Source organism: Cydia pomonella, chromosome 6 (genome assembly GCF_033807575.1).
Source record: "Cydia pomonella isolate Wapato2018A chromosome 6, ilCydPomo1, whole genome shotgun sequence".
Lineage (NCBI taxonomy): Eukaryota > Metazoa > Arthropoda > Insecta > Lepidoptera > Tortricidae > Cydia > Cydia pomonella.
In genome coordinates, this window is record NC_084708.1 from 1,958,739 (window position 1) to 1,986,369 (window position 27,631).

A 27,631-nucleotide genomic window follows, 5' to 3' on the forward strand; every position below is an offset into this window, starting at 1 on the left:
AATCAAAATGTTATTTTTTATCATTACTTATACTTACACATTACTATCAAATAAACAAACCTTATTACAAAGTAAATATTGTAGAAATTGCGATAAACGTCACTATACTGGCAACACCGCCGATCGGGACACGTGCTCGGCCACTGTCACGTGTCCAAGAAACGTGATTCCGGCGCGCATGCGGGTCCCCATTCCCAACGGTACCGAGTTCAAAGACACCTACACTCACAAACGAATTTATACTTTAATTCAAGGTGTTAGGTTTCTTTTTTGAATGTAGGATTACGTTGAAATTGCTAGACTGATCTTTCCTAGTGAAAATTCCTTTTTGCTGTCATAGATGTCGTTAATGTAGTAGAAATATGCGAATCTATCTTTTATTGCTATGATTATTGGAGTGTTGCTAGTTTTCGTGTAATAGCAAAGTTATGTTGTTTTATAGTGATATTAGAGATAGATAATTTTGTTAATTGTAGTTTTTAAATATGGCCGAGTTAAATTAGTAATATTTGTTATGACTGATAATAGAGTTTAATTTAGAATGGTTAATGATAATTGAATATTAAATATTGTAAATTGATGGTTATTTTAATAATATTGTGATACAAATAGGATTTGACGCCCCGTCTGGCATAGTGGGTAGTGACCCTGCCTATGAAGCCGATGGTCCCGGTTTCAAATCCTGGTAAGGTCATTTGTTTGTGTGCTGAGCACGGATATTTGTTCCTGAGTCATGGGTGTTCTATGTATATAAGTATTTATATATTAGTTATTATATGTCTAGATTGTCTAGGTTCAATATGTAATTTCACAGTGCTTTAGTTTTAACTGTTATACTGTGTTAATTAAAATGAATAAATAAAATAAAAATAAATAAATAAAATAAAATATATATCGTTGTCGTTGTATATATATCGCTGTGCTTACTCAATTTGTGTAATAACGTCCTATAATATTTATTAATAGGATGATATTGTAACAGAGTCCATGAGTCACATATATGATAACTTGTAGGATTTTTGAAATAAAAATTGGTGTGCTGTTATTGCGCGGGGCTACTGTGCTGCCCCCAACAGTTCCCACACGCTTTAGTTACTTTTGCAACGTACCAACTGTAGTACTTGTAGTAGGGAGTACTATACTTTGTAATCTTTAGGTATTTAAATAAAATTAAACAAAATCTACCCTCAAATGGCTCCTTAAACCAGTTGAGGGTAGATGAAATGATGAATGTAGGTTAATGTCACGTCGTTCAGTGACAGATCCAGGCGGTTTTGTAGTTGGTTGGCCAAGCAATTAATGTTATGACTACCCGAAAATTTACAAATTGTTTACTTTTATTTAAATGCCTAAGGATTCTAAGTAAGGTACCTACGTAATTGTTAGGTTAGGCCAAGCTAAGTTGGTAGAGATTTTGATAGCCCAGACTGTACAAGTGTTATTTAAACGCCACACTTTCATATAAGTTTGACGTTTAAAATAACACTTGCACAGCTGGGCTATCATAATCGCTGCCAACTTAGCTTGGTCTAGTCTAGACTAACTCTATGTCGGTCCTTATTTGTAAACTAGTTCTCTAGAACTGTTGTAATAATTACGATTCAATTCATAATACAATTTCTAATGAAGATCAAAGTCAATATATAATTCGTATTAAAAAAAAACCGAGTTTTCTTGGTAAAACAATTTGAGATCCTTTACAAATTTAAAATCATATTGGAAATTGACACAAGGCGCCTAAAATGCGACTAAAGCTTAATATGACGAAAATATATAATGTAAATAAATAATTAAAGATAAAAATTCACATGTTGGGGTCATATCTTGATTAAATATACAGTACAATTGAGAATGAACTCTAATGAAGTTCAGATTAAGTGTGAATTCCCTTGAAGCTGAATATAAGCAAAATGTTTGTGCGTTTATTACATTACCCTTCACGTTTCTCGCGAGGTGTTTTAATTTTTTTTTAGAATTTCTAGAATAATCCTGAACGCGCAATTCAGTGTTGCCATTCAGTGAGACCGCAAACTCTGAAAATCGAAAATAACCCGCCATATTGCGGAATTTCATTGGAACAAAATTTTTCATACTAAACTGAACTGTCACCCCATACATGAGAATAACATCGCTCTCTTGACAATGATCATATATTTCTGATCGGGCTTTAATTAAACTACTTATTCCATTACCTGTCGTCTGTCAAGCCATTTTCGTGATCAGAAAAAAGCGGCAAATTTAAAACTATAGCCGCGTATGCTAGTTTATTAACTATGGTTTATTGTCCCACAGAAAATTAGAAATTCGCGCCATTTTTTACTGATAAACTTGTTTAACCAGCTATATCTCTGTCACTCTAATGTAGCAAGAGCGATAAAGATGGAAATAGATTACCTTCAAATTTAGACGTCTGCGGTAGTGTAGCTATTATGGAAGGTAGAGCCAAGGAACAGAATCTCCGTATACCAAAAAGTGTCCGACAAAAAACCATTAATAGGTGGCGCTACAAGCTACAATACCTAGAATACTTGAGAAAAAAATCTAATCATAGACAGCGCACTTCACTCCGTCAATAACGCCGAGGTTCTTAGCTACTCTAGCGCTTACTCTGGAGGGATTTGGAACTATTATTTATAGCTGACAGCTGGACACTTTTGCAACAGTTCTGCCTAAGGAGATTCTGTTCCTTGCCTCTACCTTCCATAGTAGCTATGACTTGGACTGGTTGACAGCTTGGATGATTGTTGTAAATATTTTGGCGCCACTTCGTGACTGGGGCGTAGACTTAATTAATCGTTTTAATTATAAACACGGGTAGTACTTGCAATACGATTGCGTGGCTAGAGTAAATAGACTATTTATATTCAGTAGCAGTTTAGTACGTATTTATTTTCTTCGTTACGTTAAAACAAAAGAATAAAATTGGATTGATAGGTATATAGCCTGTCAAGCCATTTCCATCAGTATAAAAAAGCGGCATAGTTCAAAAATGTTGGCGTAAAGGGTTATCGTCCCACGGAAAATTTGAATTTATCGCTTTTGCAGACTTGCTTGAAAAATAAATGAATAATAGACTAAAAATTTTAAATGCACAGAATCTTAAATTGTGCTTTAAGTGTTATCCTTCAATGCTGTATAACAATTGTTGTTAAGTTGCGATTTTTCCAACTCTAGGCTGGTAACACCAGCGTACAGAATAGTATTTTATGCAACAGTTGTATAAGAAGGGTCAAAAAAGGCGAGTGGCGTGAGTTACAATGTGAGCCGGAGCCGAAGGCGTAGGCGAACATTGTAAAGGAATACGCCACGAGAATTTTTTGACCTACTTATACAACGTTGCATACAATATTTTTCCTACGAGTCAACAAAAATAAATCTTAATTTAGGTAAACAAATTACAGCAAAAGTATATAGCCAAGACGCGCGAGCATACCTTGTTCCGCGCCCGGCCCGCCCCGGGCCGCGGCCGGCCGGTCGGCGACACCTCCTCGTAACTCATGAGGCCCTGGTACTTGCTACTTGCTAAATTAATTTTTTGGACAGTTTTTTCTCAATTTTGGCCACCGTAGCCTACGGAGACTAACAAGCAACGCTAAGCGGTCTTCTTAGTCTATGGGTGTTGCTATATTACGGGTGTCACATGCGTGTTTCTGACTTATGAAGTAATTATTTTTACTATGCAACCAAATGAATATTTTGTAAGTTAGCAGCAATGCACTTAGTTTAAAACTGTATTCGTTTTGGTTTTGTTAGGTTGGTAGCCATTAATCGCAGTAACGTTATAGCTTATAAAAGCACAAGAGCTTTTATGAGGAATAGACAATATAGACTTTTCTTGAAATCTTTTATGTATGTTCTTATATTCGTGTTAATGAATGCATAAATGACAGATAACAGTAGAGGAGTAGGAAATAGTACATTACGATACAAGTGCGAAAAATAGGAAATTCGAAACGAGTGGCGATAAATTAAAACACGACCGAAGGGAGTGTTTTAAATCGACACGAGTTGCGAATTACCTATTCGCACATGTATCGTACAACGTTTTACAGTACATATGGCCCTTTAAATGTTCGACATAGTAACGTAATATGCTAATTTTCGCACTAGTGCGGTAAAGTAGCACCATATGTATTATAAACGTATTTTCCTTCTAGAACTGTGGGCCTAAGGCTTCTAGAAAGTGTTCTAGAACAGAACACTGAAGTTCGCAAATCGCCGGCAAAACGGAGTGAAACATGTCGAGCGTTTTCGACTTAAAATACGTGAGTGACCCGTCCTTCCTTTAGGTACTTCATAAGGTAATCAATACGAGAATTTGGGAAATCAAATCATCTGCCAAGACGAGCAAAGCGAAGCGCTACCTATCTTTTCTCGAAGCGCTTCGTCGGCTTTAGGGTTCCGTATCCAAAGGGTCAAACGGGACCCTATTACTGAGACTCCGCTGTCCATCCGCCCGTCCGTGACATATGACCACAATCTCACCTGATGGAAAGTGCCGATGTAGTCTAGGATGGAACATGCTTACCTAAAAGATGTCTATTGAAATTGCTACAGATTATGTATTTCTGTTGCCGCTATAACAACAAATACAAAAAACAGAATAAAATAAATATTTCTTTCTAATCTCGAGGTTCTCATCCAATCACCGAATTTAAGCAACGTTGGGCGGGTTCAGTACTTGGATGGGTGACCGTTTTTATAGATAATGGTACGGAACCCTTTCTGTGCGAGTCCGACTCGCACTTGGCCGGTTTTTTGAACCCTCATAACTTTTAGGTTTGGATTATGCAACAATGCGACAATGGGCTCGGGACTCAGCTTTTGCCGCGAGTCTTGTGATTATACCAGATAAAGAAACTTCTCGGGATATAATGTCAATAGTGGACTTATTAAGCATAAAAAAAATCAATTGCATAGCTCTCATACTTTAGGTTTTATTCATATCTAAAAAACCCCGATTTCGTCTCTGACTCACTGATGATCATCAAAACTCTTAGGGTACTTCCTGGTGTCCTGGGGAGCTGAAAATTGGTATGTGGGATAGTATTAGTACACAGGCAAGAAAAAAATTAAAAAACTTGAGATTTTTTGCCCCTAAGGAGGTGAAAAGTCCCCCCCTTTTCACCTCTTGTATTATTCCCCTACTACTACTGGCCTTAGCGTCTATTTCAGACGATCTATAGTGCAATGTCCGCAAAACATCTTTTTTGGTGACTGAAAAGATTATTCCCCACGGTCTTGTATTATTTTGTATTATTGTAATAACCGCTGAACCAATTTAGTTGAAATTTGGAATGAAGATAGTTTTTGTTATGGGGAAGAATAAAAAATAGTTTTCAATCCCAAAATCACCCCGTAAGGGTGGAAAGGGGGTGAAAAAGGGCGTTAGGGGGGAAAAGGGGGTTGAAATTTATATGGGGAAGATTTTTCAGGATTTTTAATATGTAATAGTTTATCAATCCCAACCCTTTATTAAGGTATGGAAGATTGTCATAAGCGACTTACAAAAAGAATAGTGAAATCCCATCAAATACATTTTCATCTAAAGTGTAGCCAAGATGAGACCCTACGGCTCGCACTGTCAAAAAGTTATCAGTACCCCTAGTGTAAATTTTATCGACATCATAACGTGACGAACGCGTTTGCGTTAAGTCTCATTTTGTATAGGATTTTGAGTTTACAAAACGTCCCGCTTGGCGCGCTCTTTCTAAATCCAGTACAAAATGAGACTAAACGCAAACGCGTACGTCACGTTTCAAAATCGAATTTATTTACACTAGGGGTACAGATCATTTGTAGAGCCGAGCTTCTAACTCTAATTATTATATAAGCCCGAACTTCTCAATCTCTACTCTTTAGTCAAGATATATGGCTTGGCCGTTTCGTTTCTATAAGAAGTTCGCCCAATTTAACTATATACCTGCACAAAATACACAAACGCTTTCCAAATTCGTTGATAATTTTACCAAAAAGTCCATCCCATGGCTACACTTCAACGAGTTCCTCAACTTCCCTGACATTTTACAAATCTCATTGAAAATTCTTTTGTCCAGTCCATGACATAAGTGTTCCATATACAAATTCACCAACTTAACTTTACCGCTCCTAAAATGTATCCTAGTATCCATTTGTATGAGTATAAGGTTGAATTTGGTTTGTGTTCTGAAAATAAGGTTGTAGAAGTGGTGGCAAGGTCGCCGGCTTCCCACCTTATGCCTTATAGGAGATGGCAACAGTGAGTCAGGTTGCTATATGTTTTGATCAATTTAGAATGAAATATTTACAATTTGTATAACGAGGAAAGGTGAAGCGTAGGAAATATTAGGGAATTTTAATTTTAACCTGTACTTTAAGTCTTGTTTCAGTAACGTCACATTGTAGTCACATTCCTAAGGGCTCCTCTACACGATGGCCCAGCGTAGGCCAGTCCAAGGGACGCAGCTATGCGGTGAAATGTGATAGCAATATCACTTGCTCCCTCTAACTTATAAATGCGTCCCTAGGACTGGCCTACGCTGGGCCATCATGTAGAGGAGCCATAACAAAATGTATTGGATTTGACGTTGCCCGTCAGTTTTCTGGCTACTTTAGCGTCGCCAATCATGGGACATTTAAGAGAATATTTTGAGTATTTTTGATATTTCACCGACACCTGTAAACATTTTACCGCTTTATACGTTAAAAGTTGAATATACTATTCGTCCTTTATGTCTTCTATGTATTTATGAAAGCTGCTGCAACTGGTTTCAATATTATAAAAAAATTTAAACTATGGCTTTTTGGTCCAGTCATAGGATGTATAGCGCCATTAATTTTCAAACCAACAAATATCAATGAAAAATTTAACCTAAGCAGCTCTTTGGCTCTTGTTTATGGTAAAATGTTGCCAGCGATTAAAAACTGATGGTAAATACTTGTTTTACAGGATTTGTCTATACGTATATATTGCTAAGTGCTAACTAGTCGTTAATGGTACACTTATTTACTTACTGCAGTGGCGCAGCGACCCGAAGTGGATCTTGGCCTCCGACACCAAAGACCGCCATATGCTTCTCTGTCCAAAGCCGTTTCTGTCCAGTCGACGGCGCCGAGTTCGCTAAGGTTTTTTGCACTTCATCTCTCCAGCGGTACCTAGGGCGTCCTGACGGTCTTCGGCCATTTGGAACTCCAGAGTACGCCCTCCAGACTGCACGATCCTCACCCATCCGGACTACGTGCCCGAGCCATCGGAGTCTGGCAGCTTTCGTTTCTCCAATGATGTTCGGCTCGGACAACAGATCTTCCATCTCTTGCTTCCTGTGGAGTCTCCAGGTTCCATCCTCTCCATGTATGGGTCCCAGGATTTTTCGGTAGATCTTCCACTCCGCTACCAGTAGCGCGCGCTCTTCCTTTTGTGTTAGTGTCCAAGCTTTCGCATCGGTACATAAGGATTGGCCTTATGACCGTTTTGTATATCCAGAGCTTAGTGTCCCTGGTCATTAGCTTGACCACTAACACTTTGTGCAGGGCAGCCACACAGCGTAGAGCGTTCTGGATCCGGACTTGTATATCACCCTCTCTCTGGTTGGTATCCGTGACTATGCAGCCAAGGTACTTGAACCTTTCCACGCCTTTATATGAGATATGTTAATGGTACACAATTATTTGAAAATGTCCATTAACAAAAATATATTACGAAGGGAGCATATTCTATTGTAGGAAAGGGTTTTGAAGCAAACTAGCGAAAGTAGCGAAATTAACCGCGAAAGGAACATTAGGCACTGAGCGTTTCAAATGGGCGTTAACTTCACCATTGCCACCAAAAAGTTTTTGAACGTTTTAAGGCCAAAACAAAACTTAATATTCAATCTTAATATTTATGGTCTATGGTCGTGGTACCTGAAAAATTCGGAAACCATAGACAATTATCAGATCATATAGACATGGCAGGTCGATAGTCTGTGGGATATGGGATATACATGTGGGATAGTCTATGGATGGTACGTATACATCGCAAACTAGCTGAGTAGTGAAAATCTATGTTAGGGCCTCGACAACAGTTTGTCGCTTGCCTTTAAAATATGAGGCTCCATTGTTGTACATTTGTTTATATGAAGGGGTTTCCATGGGGTTACTATCCATAGGGTTTCCAATACAGGAATACCACTACTTAAAACATTTTTATGCATTTTTAATCTGAACGTATACCCACCCCGTTTAACGAATATTCTTATGAGGTTTCCCATTTGAACGGCTTTTAAGTTTCTAGAACCAGATTTTTTTAGTGAAAGCTTTAGCCCTACAAGGTGTAACAACAATAGTGGGAATCGGCTTAAGTGCATATTAGGTACTTATTCTGATTAGAAAAAATAGAAGAAATATTTTTTTGACGCAAAAATGTTTTGGCCTTTGTATGGAGGGTTTGAGTCTTGTTATGATCAGTATTAAAACGGGTTTGAAAAGAAAAGCCTTTTTAGCCTTTAAAAAACCCTTAAAATGCCGTTTAAAGGAATACTTGGCTGTTGTTCATATTTTCAGAGATGTTTTTCGTCCCAAGTGGAAAAGAAAAATTATAATAAAACTGTCCAAATATTTTATTATTCTTAACTAAAATACAAAATGGTGTAACTATTAAAACAAGTATTTTTTAAGTATTTATCAGGTTTTTACTCAAATTTCTTATCTATAGGAACATAATTTGATAGGTATACCAATTCGATTTGTTTCTAGTAAGTATTAAATACTTAAGTAACATAAATTACAACATTTATTATTATAACATCATAATAGTACATTAAATATGATAAAAGTGCGAAAAATAGGAAATTCGCAACGAGTAGCGATAAATTAAAACACGACCAAAGGGAGTATTTTAAATCGACACGAGTTGCGAATTACTATTTTTTTGGTCTTATATCGAATAAAAGGTTCCAAGTTCAGAAAGAATATATATGTAATTACTTGTACGTCTCACGAGGCGTAACAGTTTTAAGTCATCTTAAAGTATGTTTTCATATCTCATGCTCTGAATGTACATAGTTGATTTGCAAAGTGCGCAGAAAGTGATACGTTTCTGCTCTAGTGCAGAAAAGTGGTGTACTCCTCTATGTCCCCATCCCATGAGTAACTAGGTGGAAAAAAATGGAAAATAATGTATTTCCCCGCCTGGAACATTTGGTAATTGTTTTAATTTTTCTGATCCCGCGTTGGGTCTTTTTTTATCAATGATGTAAGTAAAGTGTTCAAATAAATTATTTTCAATTTATCTTGTTGAATTGTATTTATTTTGATTTCATAAGGCGGGTATCAAAAGGAATACACTAAAAAAAATTTTTTTCAACCTTAAACTTGCATAAATGAGCAAAGGCAGAACCTTATACAGCCACACATAAACGTTTTTACGACATTAAATGGGTTTTAAAAGTATTTGGCATAATTCATGTAAATAAAATAAAATATAAGATAAAAATTGCTTATTATACTCATTAAATTGTTATTTATTATTTAAATTATCTAAAATGTTGTAAATTAGTGTTGTAAATGTAAATTATGTTGGCAGTATGAGTAACGTCGTTGACTATATTAGCAGTTTTAGGACGAAAAAGTAAAAAATTAAAAAGTATAATTAATCTCGCTGTTTTTTATACTTTAAGGAACCAATCATTTTTTCGATTTGAAAAGTAGTGTTTAACTCGGGTGAAAGGTTCAAGGGTCCCTTTCATCCTATGGTTAACAAGCTACTATTTCAGTACTATGGTGATTTTAGTAAGGCAATGTAGGTAGTTATGCAGCGGTATATATACTTCTGCTATATGTACCAAATTCGCGGCTTCATTATTTTGTATTTCTTTACATCTGATAGTATTCTTTTATCTATGGCATTGGTAATGTTTCTAACGGCTGACAATAAACATCATCAGTTTATTACATCATATCGTCAGCTTCCTGATTTTATATTGGCCTGACGCCAAGAGCCACGCCTTTGTTGTCAAACACCTAACATTAATAAAAAGAGACAGTACCACTACCACGGTACAACAGTGCAATGTGGAATGCGGACAAGGAAGGTCGAGTCCAAATAAATATACGTTTTTATCATAACTTCTAATTTAAACATGAATTAGATGATGCAGAAATTATATGCACAAGATCTTAAAAAAAAATCGGGATTTGGGCCACCTTCCAAATTTTACGTCTATTGTCCAGAATTGGCTTTCCCAATTTTAGGGCAAGGCTAATTCCATGGCTAAATATCGGGACCACCCGATTGGCAATATATGGTTGAAGTTGAAGTCTTATATCTTCTGTAAACATATCTTCGTTCTTTCTTAATGTCAGTAAGTTATTCTTTCCATGGGTCCCAAGCCGGGTGTGGCAGTTCTGTACAGGCCACGAGCGGATTGGTTTCTCCCACAAGCTCCATGACTCGCGGCTGCGCTTGAGCTAACAGTTGTTCGTTCGCGCAAATCACCCCCGCGAGTGTAGTTTTTCGGATCTCTGTCAGTTGTTCTGGAAACAAGGAAATATGAATTATTTTACAGATTATTGGATCTGGCTGTCTGTGTTACATGCCTGCTAATCACTTCCTTCTTTGCTTACACTAAGGACCAGTTGCACCAACCTCACAACGGAGCTTGATCAACAACACAAGCACATAGGGGTGTAGAGAATTTCCCTTACAATATTATTAATCGTGAATATGTTTAACCGACCCTTAGAGAGGCGCGCGCGTAGCAATATCTACCGTATAACGTAAGTGACTGACTTCTGAGCAATAGAAAGATTCACATGGGGGTCGAGCAAGCTTTGTTGAATAATGGACTTTATTTATTTATTTATTGAATCTTTATTGCATCACAACACATGACTTGCGCCATCCATGGTTAGTCACTAACTCGAGGTTAACCGGTTAAACCCGGAGTTCCCAGCACAATTTAAACCTGGGTTAACGGTTGACTCGTGCAAGTAGCCCTTATTTGGCCTTAAAAGGAAATCGAATGTAACTAAGATATTAAATTAATATTAAGCTAGATATATTGATAAACTTCCACATATACTTATACAAATAGACATACATACACATATTTTATCGTCAAGTAACATAGAGCCTATATGGATTGGTGAACCTTGATGGTCTTCAATGAGGCAAGTCAGTGCTGGTCCACGGATTTACTTACCAATGCTAAACCCAGCAGACTCATCCTCAGTCTCATACCAGAACCGATCTCCAACCTTGATCCTCAAGAACTGATCCGCGATGAGACAAGTCAGCGTTGGTCCAAGGAGTCTCCCGTTCGGTTCCTCGGCTAAGGCACCAGTGTAGAGATCTATGTCGTCTACATGGCTGCAACAATAGGAAGGAGTCAGTTGCAAAACATAATTTATTATATTAAGAGGAAAGGGGACGGCCGCTTCTCTCTTCCATACAAACGTAGTTCCCATTTTCCTCTCTGGATATTGACATTACAGAAAATATTTTTACATGATTTTATGTATTAACAATAACTATACTCCTACGTTTAACTTTATTGTAAAAATTAGGAGCGAAAAACAGTTTTTAAACAATTTTTGAAGCGCTCCTAAATCTTATAATAATGAAAATAACGGAAAAAATCTAACGTAGAGGCCTGGCCGTGGTCAATATACAACAAATTGTGTCAAAATATTTTCAATAATGTTCATATCCAGAGAGGAAAATGAGGACTACGTTTGTATGAAAAGACGATTTCGCGCGGGTCCTCCACTTTCGTCTTAAACAGAAACGTTTAGTTTAGTATTGAAGCGTATTAATACTAGAAAATGTTTAGTAAGATTGTTTTCATACGTTGATACTATTTAAGGCTGTCCCTGTAACCCTTCCAAAGGGTTTTTATATGTGTTTTACATAACGCTTAACTCACCAAACCCTTTGCCCATCGAAATCTATTCAATTTGATTTTATAACCCTTAACGAAAAGGTAAATCCATTCCATTAATAGGAAACCCTTTCAAAACACAAATAACAACCACTCTGAACTCCGAAAATATGTTTAAAAAAATTCGCAGTTTCTAACCTAATAAGTAGGCATATGTTATAGATCTATTTTTTGGAACTATGCATTATCTGATAATAATTAGACATTGTTTAAACAGTAATTATATGTAAAGACATGATTAAATCATGTTCCGTTTACTTGTTACTCCCACTACAAAACACTTTAAAATTTCTAAGAAAATAAATTATTACTTAGTTTTTTCTAAATGCTACATGACGTTGCCTAAATTATTCGAATTTCAACGAGAAAGTGAACAAAAAAAGTGAAATTTCAACAATGAATAATCTCCGATTACTTAATGAGCAAAGCAAGCTATTATTAATACGTATTTACATACAATGGTCCTTCGAGCCGGATAACACAAGCTGTTGGTTGATAAAAAAACTGTTAAAAACATATTTTATTTGTTGTATAATTTAAATGTAATTCAGGAACCCTGGTCTAGAAACTAGAATGTGACAAAATTTAATATGCCGTTGACTCGGGAGCTACCCGTGACATAATTCCTTATCGAACTCTATTTTTGCTAATTCAATGTTCAGACTTCAGTCATTGAAAACTAGCTCATAATCCTTTATATTAAGATCTACATGTGTTTTTATGAAATGTAGTGTGAATATCGGGCTATCTGAACGCGTAAGTTTGTCCGTTATTAATGTACGTCGTCGTGTCGATGACCTCACCGAAAATAGGTCCAATAGGACTGACAAATTGTTATTATTGGACATGGTTAGAATTTCGTATATGTACTATCAAGTACAGAGTGCAAATAGTGTTCTTAATCTTTATTTATTTATTCAGAGGGTGCACAGTATTGTCCGTCTGACGGCCCAATCCGAACTTTAAGATACGACACACATTTGCTAAAGATACGATATGGATTAGATATGTCAGTGACTAAATTTTGTTGTTCGAATCGGGCAGTAAGCTAATTGAACCTTGCACCGAATAACGCATTATAAACGGCATTATATTATTTTGTAATTAATTTTATTGCTAATGCATTCCCTAGTTCTTAAGTATTTTTATGATTGTAATTTATGAGCGGTATATTTTCATAGAAATTTGTCATTGCCACATTTTATCATCGTAAATTCCATGCAGAGTTAGCTTGGTCCGACTCTACAGTGATCTTTTTATCCAACAAATTCAACTGTAGCTTGTTTGCCACCTACGTAGTATATAAAAAAAAACTGCCAAAGGAATAGACTCTCGAGAGTACGTATGTATAAATACGAGTATGTCTTTGACACGCTCAGTTCAATTGCTATTACTATACCAATTGAGCCACTGATTCTGGGTAACCGGCTTAAAGCACGAAATCCGAACATTCTTACATCGATGAATATTGTGTTGTGCACGTTGAACGCTAATTTTACTTGCAAGATGCTCCATCAGACAGACAGGCAGACCATAATTAGATTAACCGTCCACGTCTATGATGGACGAAGTTATCTGCCTGACAGAGCTGGCATCACTTTTTAACACTCCGCGATTGAGAGAAACAGGCACTGTCATATCACTTTTTCACGTTCATAAGCCCGACCATCATATGGTTATAAGTGACGCACAAACGTTTCGCAGTTTTATTTTGAATGTTGGGCAGTAGGGCACACGATTCGTAGAACCTTTGTATGTAAACATAACTCATACATCATACATCCGGGAGTAATTTGCATTAACGGTTTGTTTTCTTCTGTTTTCAGCTAAATATATGTTTCAGGAAAAGTTTCGGATGTGATCTGAATCTGAGATGTGAAATATGTTAATATTATGACGTATATAACCTGCTTAATAGTAAGCGTAAACAGCAGACTTGGACACTTTGAACTTCAGCCCTTAATAACACAAAGGGGACCAAGGCTCTGATCAGTCTGAACCGGTTTATAAAATATCGGTAAATACCGGTTTATTTCAGTTTTCCTCCGAACTTTTATAAGAACGCGAACATTATAAGAACTTTATTGTAAACTAAAAAACCGGTTTATTCGGCGAAACTGCCGGCCGGCCTGGTGGTGTGCCACGTAAACATAAACACCTACATAGGAAAAAACCGGTTTTTATCGTTCTAAACACGTTCATTTGATAAGAACTGTTATCATAAAAACCGGTTTAAAAATAACGGTTTTTCGAGCGAAACCGAAATTAAAAGGTTTTGCGCCAAGTACATGATAACGTTTTGGAATTTAACGGGTTTCAGAGCCTTGAAGGGGCTAACTGCATGTCTCTCACAGCCAAAACAAAGCTGATTCGTGTCCAAGGTCCAAGACACTTCATTCAGCGCTCTTTTCAACTTCCCAAAACTCCTCGGTGTCTTGCTACTTCTTGGCCAAGCTTTCTCCAAGTCGGATATAGTGGTAATGGTAACCCATGATCCCCCCTCGTTGTATGTTGATAGAGACGAGGTCCGAGCCACAGGGCAGGATTTTACAGCAATTTTGTTTAATAGATCTTTCCGTACCTGTAAATGGTACTGATCCGTTGCCACGACACCTCATTTAGAACTCCCTTGAGCTCCCCAAAACTCTTCGGCCTTTTGAATCCACAATGCTCCCTCCAGGCGGGGTATGGAGGTAGCCCGTGATCCCTCCCTCTCTGTATATTGAGGGAGACGAGATCGAGGCCGCAGGGGTGCGCGGGGAGGGAGGTGTTGGTGAGGGTGGTGTTGGTGGTGGGGCGCTCGAAGAGGTGGTTGCTTAGCTGAAACAAAGATTATGCAGTGAAGTAACATAACTTCATGGGATCTGAACGGCTAACATTACGATTACGAGTTATCAAGTCAACTTCCGTCTCTTTTGCACAGTAGGAACCAAAACATAATTCAGGACTATACGTTTATCTCGTGTGCCCTCACTCGCGCTGAGATATGAGAGCGTCTTGAAATTAAGATCAAAACAGATGAATTCCTGAAAGCCTGGACATACAGGATATAGTTTTATTTGTACATAATTAAAAGTAATGAAGCCATTATTTCGGAAGTGGCTTAGAGTGATAATGTACGGGATAATCTAATCCTGAATAAACTGCTTTTATTCGGGCATTTCGGTAATTACGCACACGAATGGTCCTTCGAACTGGATTTACGGAATAAGATTAGCAACAAGCAACAATGCAGGCCACTCAAGTCACATTCAAACTCGGGACGAAACAGAGCTAGTAAAAGTCTTTCCCATCTCGAAATAATGGTATTCCGGGCCTTTGGGAGGCGTGCGGAGTCGAAGCCAACACGTACAGGCCCTTTTGGCACTTTGATGAAAGGGTGTCTAATTTTGAGAGTTGATGGAATCTAAAATGAACTAGTTCGCTATTAGATGAAAGCGATGTACTAATAAACAGTAGTAAGTGGGCTATGGGATATAAAACCGGACGCCTGCCTAATAAAACGGTACACAATTTTATTTGCGGCAGACAGTGACTTGCCCTCACAATGTGGGCACTTAAGTACATAAAGCGACATCTAAGATGGCTCAAGGGCAACACCGGTGTGAGCGCTGAGGGTAGAGGTGTCCTAGTAACAGTTATTATTACTACGAACTTCTCTTGAGTACTTCTCCAGTTGAGCTTCAACATTTGGATATACATAGTATGTTAACAGTTTCACTCACCTCATCAGTAACATGAGGATCTACCCCATGTACCGGCGTGTTCATGGCAGAATAGACTGATTTCCGCGGCCCCGTCTCCCGGTACAGCATATACGGGTTGAACAGCATCTCGTGAAGGTGGATGTAGTCCACCGAACCCGTGTCCGCGTCAAAGGAGTGGATTAAACCCTGGAACAATACGTAAAAGCAGTTAGGTTAAAGGTGGCTCTAAAAGTAATACGATGCGACCCAACCGGGCTCATGGGATTTTCGCCATTAAATAGTTTCAAGTGAGGTACGCATTTGGTCTCACACCACCATCTAAAAAAATTACCACGGCCACTACCGGTTAGTGTGATGAACCAGGTGATTTACTATAAGAACGTGAACGTGAAAAATCACATGATATTTGCTCAACTATATTAAGTACTTCAAGGCAGTTCAGGCTAAGAAAAGAAGTATCGAATTCCAATGATACGACAATTATATATGTATATGATATGACAATTGATAGCAAATAGAAATTCATTTCGCAAAAATCTTACCGGCAGCAAAGTGTGTGCGAATCTAAAAGCAGCCGCAGAGAAATGGTTAGCCATAGAAGCGTCGACGCGTGGACTGTATGAGTTGGAGTGGCCTGTCTGCAGCAGAGACAGGTTCAAGGCCCACATCACATCATTCCCTGAAAGGACATTTTGTGTATATTGCAGACCACTTATCTAGGCTTAGGCTTTAACAACGAGTTATTTAAGGTGGCTTGTAAACATTAAACTACCAGTAAACTGACCAACTAATTGTCACAGGAATTAAATTTTTATGGTATTAAGTTGTATATCCTAGATGCCTACAATTCGTGTCCATTTTGAGAAATGTTGCCGTTAGATCTTTAAATCATAGCTTCTACTGACCTAGAACCAGAGGCAGGAACTCATTATAGCTGATATGCTGCATCTGAGCGCTCACAATCTTCCTGGATTCCTGGTAAAGACGTTCATCGTCCCAACTCGGGTTGAGAGTTGAGAGGATCTTGGCGAGGCGGTTGTGCTGGCGCGCCCAGAGCAGATGCATTGTGGTTAGGTGCAGGTTCTCGTTGGCTCGGTCGTCCCCTGATATCGAAGGAAATAATGTTTGTCTTAGTGTCCGGACTAATCCCAATAAGGCCTAGTTTACCCTCTGGGTTGAAAGGTCAGATGGCAGTCACTTTCGTAAAAACTAGTGCCTACGCCAATTCTCGGGATTAGTTGCCAAGGGACCCAGGCTCCCATGAGCCGTGGCAAAATGCCGGGACAACGCGAGGAAGAAGAATGTTTGTCTTAGTGTGTTATTGTCAATTTCCAATAGTTGACGGCTTTTTTGCCATCTCTTGGAGTCCAACTTTTGAACATTTACGTTAAATTTGGAAAATCATGGTAGTTGAGATTGTTAGGACAGCGTTTTTCTACTTTTTAGTCTCAAAATAATATCCCCTCTTAGCATTAACCTGACCTGCTAGTATGAGTTGCTTTCTCGCACGCGTCTCGATACATCTAGCGCGAGTTCAAGTATGGATTTGCGCACGAGAACACAGGTCCTACTAGACGATCTGCTCCGTTTTTTATGCATAGATTTTTACGATCTATGGGCTGAACAATACCATTAAGAACCATGCAGTTACGGGAGGTATTGAACATAAAGTACCTAAGTTAAACTAGCTATTGGTACATCATATCACCAGCATATATACGTCACACGGCTGGGAACAGGATTCCTCCCACACGTGTTTGATCGTGGGGCTGAAAGTGAAATGATTGTAATTTATTACTAGTTTGGAAGGAGTCTCCGCTCTGCGAGTGCGGCGAAGAAGAACAAACCATTGAGCACATATTTCGGCGCTGCCCACTTCACTTCTATCCTGGCCCAGCTGAGGATCTAGATGTCTTGACACCCGACGTAGTTACCTGGCTTAACAACCTCAAAGCTGTTCTCTGATTGCCTAACCATGCATGCCATACGATTAAATAAAACTAGTTTCAAATCAGTACCGTCCCTTAGCGGTCATCTCCTCCGTATTGTACCCATCGTTAGAATCCATGGACTGCGGCAGCAGCCCCCTTACTTCCACGACCAGCATCCGCAGAAGCCCTCCATCCTCCAAGCATGAGTTGCGTTCTCTTGCGCGACTGCATACATCTAGCGCGAATGGACTTGCGCGCGAGAACGCAACTCATGCTAGCCGGTCAGAGAAGGTCCTGAGTTGAGCGGCGCGGGTTGAAGAATACCCGTAGACTGTGGGACCGATCCTTGGATTGAACCTCATGGTCCAGAGGTCTTCTGACTTAGAGAGAGAATGACCATTGGACTATAAAGTTAAATTTCTAATATGAGCATTCATAGAAGACTCTTCTAGTTTACAAAAGTGTTTAGTCCCTAAAGTTTTTAACAGCCAGGAAGGAAGAGATTTGGCCGAAGTTAGAGAGAATAGTTGAAAACAGAGCTTTACGATTATTCGTCACAAAGAAACATCTTTATCCTGCTGTACCCAAAAATATATAGATGCAAAATCATTATAATGTCTTACCAGTCTCAAAACAGTACCGCCCCTTAGCGTTCATCTCTTCTGTATTGCATCCATCGTTAGGATCCATGGACTGCGGCAGAAGCTCCCTTCCCTCCACGACCAGCATCCGCAGCAGCCCCCCAGAAAACGTCCTGAGTTGAGCGGCGCGGGTTGGTGAGTACCCGTAGACGGTGGAGGCGTCGAGGTAGGCTGTGGCTTGGTTCATTTGGTCCCGAGGACCTGGAACATGTAAAAAAAACTATTAAGTAGATAAAGACTGACTAAGGGCCGGTTCTTCCAACCACAGTTGACGGATTGACCAACGTCACTTAGCAGTGAAATATTAAACGTGTATAAACTGTAGGGGGGCAGCACAGGAGATGTCAGATTTTTGGCGCGAGGTGTAAATTTAAAGTATACTCTTCCAAAGTGGGAAACAATCAAACAAACAGAACCTACTATGCACAAGAAAACGTACGACAGCGGTAGATGGCAGCACTTGCGTTGGCGTGAAGTGTCAATGTACATGTTTATGTTTCAGATTCAGGCCACAAGATGGCAGAACCTACTATGCACAAGGAAACGTACGACAGCGGTAGATGGCAGCCCTTGCGTTGGTGTGAAGTCAATGTACATGTGTACATGTTTATGTTTCCGATTCAGGCCACAAGATGGCAGACCCGCTAACGCGCACGGTCCCTATACTACTATACTATAATTTTTTTTTAACACGGTTGCAGGCTGTTTCACCAAATAACAGATTAAACCGTCTGTTACCATTAAAAAAGTTTGCATATTTTTTTAAACATTTATTTTACCTCAACACTGAGTGACGTCGATCATCCGTCAACTGTGGTTAGTATGTAAATCTCTGAGACGACAGCAAGGGCACTGTTTATTAACGTATTAATGTCAAACTTCAGGTTTGGATTTAGGCCAGTGGCAGACAGACCCACGTAACTATGGAGTGTGAAATTAAAAGGAGTTAAATCTCTTATGGTAGAACTGTTGCAAAAGTACCTATCCAGCTATGAGCTATAAATAATAGTTCCAAATCTCTCCAGAGTAGCGCTAGAGTAGGTAAGAACCTAGGCGGTATTGACGAAGTGACGTGCGCTGTCTATGATTTGATATTTTTTTCAAGTATTCTAGGTATGTAGCGCCACCTATTTAAGGTCTTTTGATGTCATTTTTTGGTACATGGAGATTAAATTCCTTGTAACGTACTCGGATTCTAATTTTATTTGACACTTGAAACAGATAGAGCTCACAACGGTTGTCAATCGTTAGTGCTTAACACAACAACCAACCTATTTTTAAAGTTAAACTACCCTTAGGACCACTTGTGCTATCCAGGGTTAGCCACTAACTTGAGGATAACCGGTTAAACCCGGAGTTACCAGTACAATTTAACCCTGTGTTAACGGTTAACTCCGAGTTAGTGGCTAACCCAGGATTGGTGCAAGTGGCCTTTACTTTCAAATACAGAAAAACATTAGGTTTGGTTATGGTTAAATTAAGGATACATACATACATACCTACCATTTTAATTTATAGTATCATCAGGCGGGCCGTATGCTTGTTTGCCACCGACGTAGTATTAGAAAATAATTGTATACTTTATACATAGGTAGAAGGTAGAGCATGTTTAAAAAAATCTAGAAAAAAGGCATAAAAGAGTCTCTCCGGCGGGGAATCGAACCCCGGTCTCCCGCGTGACAGGCGGGGATACTTACCACTATACTACCGAAGATGTTAACAATGTAACAAAAATACAGTACACTCGATAACAAAAGTGATAGAAAAATTACACAACTGATAATGAACGATAATAAATGAATATTGATCATGCGAATTATTATATGTCTACATTTACTTTACTGGCAGGGTACATCAAAAAATGTTAATTAGTTTCCTTTGTGGCCACTTTAGGTTTCATCTACGCTAACACTAACACTAAAAAATTAATATCTACTATGACTTCGAAAATAGGTAGTCAAAAATGTAGCTATATATATAAGAAAGGGCTATCATAAAACCCGATGCATTTAACTATAAAAAGTCGCTGTACTGGGCTATAATTCAGTTACAATTATAGCGCAGTACAGCGTCATAGACGCCAGCTGATGATGTTGCAGCTACATCTTTTGCACTTTTTTCTTCTTAGCTACCTACCTTTGGCATTCAATGCAACCGTGAAAACAAGGAAAAAATAAAACGCCTGACATTTTCAAAATAGAAACTCACCGAAATGACATGTAGGCGCTGGGGCTGAACGCACGAATTCCATGCAGGTGACGTGGTAGTCCTGATAGAAAGGGTCTTCCACGTCTAGAGGCACGGGGAAGCACGCGGGGTGCGGGGGCTGCGAGGGGTCGCAGCAGGAGAGCGCCGTGCCGTTTTCGCCTGGAGTTTAACAAAAAAAATATGTGGCATTTTCATGTTATTCATATACCATGTTAGCAGAAGAAATTGCTAAACGTCTGAGGAATTGATGGACATGAACACACGCTTTTACTCCATTCACTTAGTGCTGTTCCTGCTGCTAAAAGGGTCGTTTCCAATTTTTTGAAACGCTTGTATTACTTTCTATATTAACTAAAAGGTGCCCTAAAATTCAACTTTTATACTAAAAACGGCTTTAAATATGTTAAATTAACAAAATATATTTTGACAGATGCTTTCGCGCCCAAAACGCTCTTTGAAAATTGTGTGACGTCACAGTTTACGGTCTGACACATAACTACATTCACACGTAGAAGATACGAACTGTCAACTGACATTTGTCATTTGTTGTTTATCGCGTAACTGTCAACAGTGTCAATCCGAGAGTTGTGACGTCATCAGAATCTTCAATGACATTTCAAGTTTGGTCACGTGACGTGTGCCAAAAGATATTTTAAATTCAATATTTACAAAAATATGGTCATTACAGGTCCCCTAAAAGTAGTTTAACATGTTCTTATAATCCAAAAGAATTTATTGGGTGGGATAAATTCTGCCCTAAGATTTGTAGATGGAAACAACCCTATTGTACTAACAGCAATGCTCTTACTAACGTTTTTTTTTAATGATATAGGTCTACACAAACGTGTAGACGAATCGCCTGATGATAAGCGATTGCCGCCGCCCATGGACACCTGCAACACCAGAGAGGTTGTAAAGGCCGGCCTTTGAGGTGGGAATACGCTCTTTTCTTGAAGGTCGTATCGGTCCAGAAATACCACATGCGATAGATCATTCCATAGTTTAGCTGTGCGAGGCAGGAAGTTTCCGGAAAACGCACAGTTGAGGACTGCCAACTATCTAAGTGGTGAGGACGGAAATGTGTGCTATATTGTCTTTGCAATGAGATTTAAGAACTACTTATCAGTTAATAGTGTGGACAGTGGTATGTATACTACCATTACAGGCTGCGTTGCACTGACAAGTAGGTACGAAAGATGGGCAGAAACGACCATTTAGTATCTTATAAGGATAAAACATGGAGGCTAAATTTTACTGACTTCATAATATTGAAGCTAATTGTGGACGTGGGTCTATTTTGAAGCCCAGCTCCTTTCTTGCGCGTTTCGCTTAACGACGCGTCTTGCAGTTCATAATTCTCAGTAAGTAGTTTTTGCACTTCGTTGTCTGCCCCCAACAACTGGTCTTGAAGGGCTTTTACTTGTTTTTTTAAGTCGTCGACTAGGAAAGTCTGAACCTGAGAGTCCAGGTTTGGCAAACTGTGAGTGCTTTTATCCAAAGATGATGAAAATGACAGAGGTAATTCTGTTGAAGACTGGCGAGAAACTGCACCTTACAGGGATCTCTGCCCTGCAGTCGTGTTGGAGGCCAAGACACACTTTGGGTCGCTGCACCAGAGGAGTAAATAAGTAACTTAAAGTATCATCATACCCTTGCTCAGAGCCGTAGCGGTAATATCATGGTCTATAAACTGCCCCCAAACAGCCAGCATCACGGTGAATGAGATATCGTGAGCGTAGCTTGGCCGGTGTACCGTGAGGCTGACATCTCGGGCACTTGGGAGAGCCGTTCCATTGACGCCTCTTCGTGGAGAGCTAATACCTGAAAGGACCACATTATAACACACCTATAGAATAATTATAGATAAATAAATAAAAAAATAGTTTAAAAAACACTACAAAACACGCTTATGATACGATATTCCATCATGGATTGCCAGTGCCTATCTTCCGGCTTCATCATCAGACCTTGAAACCTAATCGTGGTCAAAGTTTATTACAAGACTTTTCTAACAAATCCCAACACAGCTATGATACGATGTTCCATCATGAAGTTCCAGTTCATATCTTCCGGTTCCATCATCAGATCAGTTTGACAGTACCATATTATTGTATTGTCATCAGAACTACATACAGCTGCCAATTTTCAAGACGCTACGATCCTTGGAAGATGGTTAAATTACCTTAGATTCCATTACATAGTTACAAACAGTACCTCTAGTGTAAATTTTATCGACATCATAAAACGTGACGAACGCGTTTGCGTTAAGTCTCATTTTGTATAGGATTTTGAGTTTCCAAAACGTCTCGCTTGGCGCGCTCTTTCTAAATCCAATACAAAATGAGACTAAACGCAAACGCGTAAGTCACGTTTCAAAATCGAATTTATTTACACTAGGCGTACAGGTGGACCTAATAAAAGCGTGTTAAAAACGTTAAAATCCCTATGGCTATTGTGCTGCATCGTGCATGTAAGGTGCAACTGCTATCGGAAAACCTGTTTGTATTCGGGATTTTACGCGGTATATCAGTAAACAATTGAATGAGTTATATTATACAATGACTGTCACGTATGTTAGTCTGTGAATATTTAGGCAGAATATTACGAGTAGGTATCACTGTTGCTATTATGCTTAATTTTTTTTTTTTTTTTTTTTTTTTTTATTGATAAAAATGTTTACATGACATTACAGTTGAACCAATGCGTCACGAAACTTAAACTAACTAATAATTATAAGTATTAACAATTATAAAACAATAATGGCACATTAACAAATTAAATTGGGACAGTTGAGCACCTAGCATCCATCGCCTCACAGAATCTCAAGCATTCACTATACACTGCCGCCCATCGCCAAGCAAATAGATCGCATTCAGGCTTAATTCAATAATTTACCAAGGTAATCTATTGAATTAAGTGCCAATCGGAGCAAGCATGTCAACCCCTATTCTTTTTATGTCATAGGAGGCAAACGAGCAGACGAATTGTTTGATGGTAAGCGATTACCGTTGCCCATGGACACCTGCTGTTGTACGTGCGTTGCCAGGCTTTAAGAGGTAACAATGAGTGGTCATTTCTCCATACAAACGTACTCGACAGTTTCCTCCGTTGTTTTTTGAAGCTAGAGCAATTGTTTTTTCAACACAAATTATTGTTATTATTAATATCTGTGTCGGACTATTTTGTTTTTTTTTGATATTTATGTTATTTATGGCGCTAGTGTACTTCAAATATTCGCAAAAACGGCCTAATTTACCAGGCGGCAAAGAGAAGCATGGTATTCAAAACTGACATCAATTAGCCTAAAAAGCAAAACAGTCCACATACAATTTCATTACCATTTAGAGCTCAAAATTTCGTTACATTTCGTAAAATTTTGGAGGAAGAAACAGTCGAGTACGAAACGTCGTTTTATGAGAATTTTTCGACTAACCTGGCGTTGTCCTTATCGTTTCCGCTAGCGAGACGCATATATTCACCTACCTAAAGTATTTAAATCTCAGCTCCTGTATCCTCTTAAGATGGAAGAAAGCTATTTTCCCGAGACGATAACTAATAGAGTCCCTGAATAACTTCTTGCCTTCCTTACTATATATGCGATATAATACATTCGGTATAGACTCACTAATAGAAAACGAACTAAAGGACGTCGAACTTAAAGATGTCCTTCTGTTCTGCAGGAAAACAAGAAGATTTGAGGAGATTGGTATGGGAATGCCGCCAGGACAGTAACCTGCAGCTCCAACTTCAGGGAATTGGGCTGAATGAAAGCAACACGCGATCGACAGCCCGGCTGCTTCCGGCCGGGCGTCCCTACACTACATCTACATCTACCCAAAACTGTGTAAGGAACTGTTGTTTACCTGCGTAACAATTCTCGCTTAAAAGGAGAGCTCTTGAATGAAAATACGTATTTGATTTAAAGAACTTACCGTCTCCATAATCAGCAGGCAACACCCTCCTAAACGGTGTCTTAGACACACCCCATCGTAATGGATTAGCTAGATTATTACAGCTGCCATCATGACTTCTGAACTTGCTGGCAGAGCAGACAGGAGTGGTGTCTCTGCAGTAAGGTGGCTCTTGGAAGTGGCCATTGGTTGTGGGGCCGCGACCAATACTGCCGCCGCGATGTGGAGAGCTGTAAGGAACATAAAACGATTGATTGATGAAATAACTGACAATAAACGAAACGTCCAGTGCTCAACAAACTATAATTTTAATTTTTATAGAATAGAATAGAAATTATTTAACCTATAATACATCTTATTCTAGAACAATATTTCACCAAAATGGATGCCACTCAGCATATGCCGATGTCTAAGATCCTTCCTTAGCCATGGCTGATTTTCAGGGCAACCATATTTTTGTGCCTATACATTCGGAATAAGCATGTATATTACAAATAAACTGTTTTTATTTGTATTTTTTTAATATACAAAATTCATACAATTTGCGGTTATGTTTTGGCCAGAATCGGTTTGTGATTCTAGGCCCGTAAGTCCCGTAACAGCGCAGCCGAATAAACGCCTACAAAAAATGTAAGAAAGTAATGTATATCTGCTGATAATCTTGAACTAAAATAATATGTTTTATAAGTAGTAAAGAAATTAACGAAATATTTACTTTATTTGTCTATCCGAAGCTACTTAAATACATACTTTAACGTATAAGTATACATAGAAGCAACATTGCTAATAATGGGTAAAACCCTAACACTACTATTTATCCTAATATCGGTTTCCAATATTTTCATTGCTATTTTTTTTGTTCAGGCGCTAATTGTACTGTAAATCATCACGTCTTTCAAATAGAGACTTTCTATATTTACAAATACCAGGTAAATCTGAGATACTAAAATGCAGTTTGATTGACAATTTGTCCAACCGATCTGTCATTCACATTTGTACAATACCACAATCATTTGATAGGTGGAGTAAATTGGCTCTTCTCTTTCCGCACAGACTCTAATAATAGAACTGTCATTTTAGTAACTTGGGATATAAAGTATCGATTTTTATTAGTAAACCAGTGACCAATCGAAACGCTAGACTTCCCCGTCGGTAACGGATCTGTTTAGCCCGCGAAACCCGATAGGGCTTAGCCAACTGGAGTGTGAACGAGGCTTGATGCTACAACATGTATAGGCTGTTTTATGACTATTACACAGTTGGTCTGTGGACTATTATTAGTGCCAGATTAAGACATTTTGATACTCTAAGCATCTCTACCTAGCCATATACTTTCTTTCTCCGGGATGCCTATTTGATTTGATAGACCCTTGAGATTAGTCAAGAAATTCAAGAATTACTTAAGATATTGTGCCTTGATTCTACATAACTCTCAGTGCGCCAGAGAACCGAATCAAGTTCAATTTTCAAAGCTAGAATACGACCCGTTCGTTTAGTAACAGGCAGGCGTTGAGTAAAATCTAATTTTTGCCTAAAACTTTTATCGTTGTCTGCAGTTTTTTAAGACGGTAATTTATATGTACACGCTTCTACCGAGCTTAAACTGAGGCTGCGTGATGCGTGATGTGATGTCTAAACAATACCATTAGAATTCAGGAGGCTATGGACATGTTCGGTTATCAGTAATCACCATCGGAATAAGATTGTTAAATAAGTCAAACAGAAGCAAACAATGTCTATTTTTATAGCTCTACCAATAACAAATGTATGGTTCATTTACCTTGTCGATTTGAGACACATCGGTTTAACCGAAACGAAGCCGAACAGCGTCAAGTTACGTGGTCGGTGTCGTATTACACCTATCCCATGTCACGACAAGCCGACTTCTGTTTACTTTGGCTACCTTATTCAATAAAACGTTTCAGCCTAATACAGTGTGTCCCTAGCCATTAGACAAAGCCGAAATGTATATATGCATTAGGGTATTTAGAACCAGTGTACAAAATATGATAACAACCGGTGTAGCGGTTTCGAATAAATTAACAAATTACCATTTTTTTACTTTGGAGCAGCCTGAATGTGTTAGTAGCTCCTAAGGTAATATCCGCAAAAAAGAATAGTATGGAACCTTATTCGACCTCTTTGATTATCTTTTTTATTTATGACACTAATAAGCTTCTGACTTTTGAAAAATGTCATCATCATTAAATATTTCGAACAAATTGTCAAAAACACTGCCAAAGATTAACACAGTGTGTTTATTTTTGTTGTCGATTATTGCAATAACTTTTGTTCGAAAAAAATTTTTTTTCTTTTGTTCTAATTAAAAAAATATTAACGTCAGAGCATTCCTGAGAAGTAACCCTATGTGGGATTTCAGGGTTTGTCCAATGGCTAAGGTCATCCTGTATAATAGGAGATGCTATTAAAGATAACCTTTAAAGCCCCTCTACCCCCAGTTAGATCTGCGTTGGCCAGTAAGTCTCCAGACTACACACATACCTACACCTATGAATTTTCTTAAATTATTTTTACACCTAAGACTTTAATCTTGTTAGGGGCCCACTGATTAACAGTCTGCCGGACAGTATCGGTCTCTCAGTCTATGGAAGGTAAGAAAAGTAATCTCCATGTACCAAAAAGTGTCATCAAGAAACCATAAATAGGTGGCGCTACAATACCTAGAATACTTGAACAAAAAAATCAAATCATAGACAGCGCACTTCACTCCGTCAATAACGCCTAGGTTCTTAGCTACTCTAGCGCTACTCTGGAGAGATTTGGAACTATTATTTATAGCTGACAGCTGGACACTTTTGCAACAGTCCTACCATAAGAGATGTCACTCTTCTTAATTCCACAGTCCATATGTCAGTTGGTCGGAACCGTCAACTTTTCGTTCTAACTGACAGGCCGATATCGTCCGGCGGACTGTTAAACAGTGAGCCGTTAATTTGTAATCAGCTGGGTGGCGATGACTCACGATATATGTTCCTGGCCCGCGGTCTAAAAGAGCCACTTGTGATGTAGTCTATTTAACCTTTTTGACGCCATGTCAAACACAAAAGCTGTCACTCGGATACCACGTCACCGAAGTGTCAAAACTGAAATTGAACTTTATGCATATGCACGTAGGTTTATGTTTGGTCTGTGACGGATTAATCCGTCTTCTGTGTTGGACTTTGCGGATATATCCGTCATTGGCGTCGAAAAGGTTAAAGTAAGGCCAATGTGGACAAGACCGTCTATTAGGTAAGATAAGCTCTTTCGTCGCTTTTAACTATTGAGTCCATAGACCCCACTTACAGAAGGTCGATAGACCAGAAGGAGCAAACT

The 27,631-nt window shown here is 38.7% G+C and overlaps 1 protein-coding gene and 1 non-coding gene across 2 annotated transcripts in view; both read right to left on the minus strand.

Moving 5' to 3' along the window:
* Positions 1–10,069: 10,069 nt before the first annotated feature.
* Positions 10,070–27,631, minus strand: part of LOC133518685 (chorion peroxidase) — a 43,726-nt gene continuing 26,164 nt past the window's right edge. Inside the window, exons 5-14 of the mRNA XM_061852360.1 lie at positions 24,317–24,525; positions 22,035–22,205; positions 20,385–20,543; positions 18,159–18,377; positions 16,510–16,707; positions 16,147–16,283; positions 15,623–15,790; positions 14,479–14,717; positions 11,160–11,326; positions 10,070–10,491 (exon numbers count right to left, since the gene is read on the minus strand). Of these exons, the coding sequence (XP_061708344.1) occupies positions 10,325–10,491; positions 11,160–11,326; positions 14,479–14,717; positions 15,623–15,790; positions 16,147–16,283; positions 16,510–16,707; positions 18,159–18,377; positions 20,385–20,543; positions 22,035–22,205; positions 24,317–24,525 (1,834 nt within the window). The 3' untranslated portion in view covers positions 10,070–10,324. The remainder of the gene's footprint in view (positions 10,492–11,159; positions 11,327–14,478; positions 14,718–15,622; positions 15,791–16,146; positions 16,284–16,509; positions 16,708–18,158; positions 18,378–20,384; positions 20,544–22,034; positions 22,206–24,316; positions 24,526–27,631) is intronic.
* Positions 19,819–19,890, minus strand: Trnad-guc (transfer RNA aspartic acid (anticodon GUC)). Its single transcript has one exon. It is a non-coding gene; the product is annotated as a tRNA-Asp (tRNA).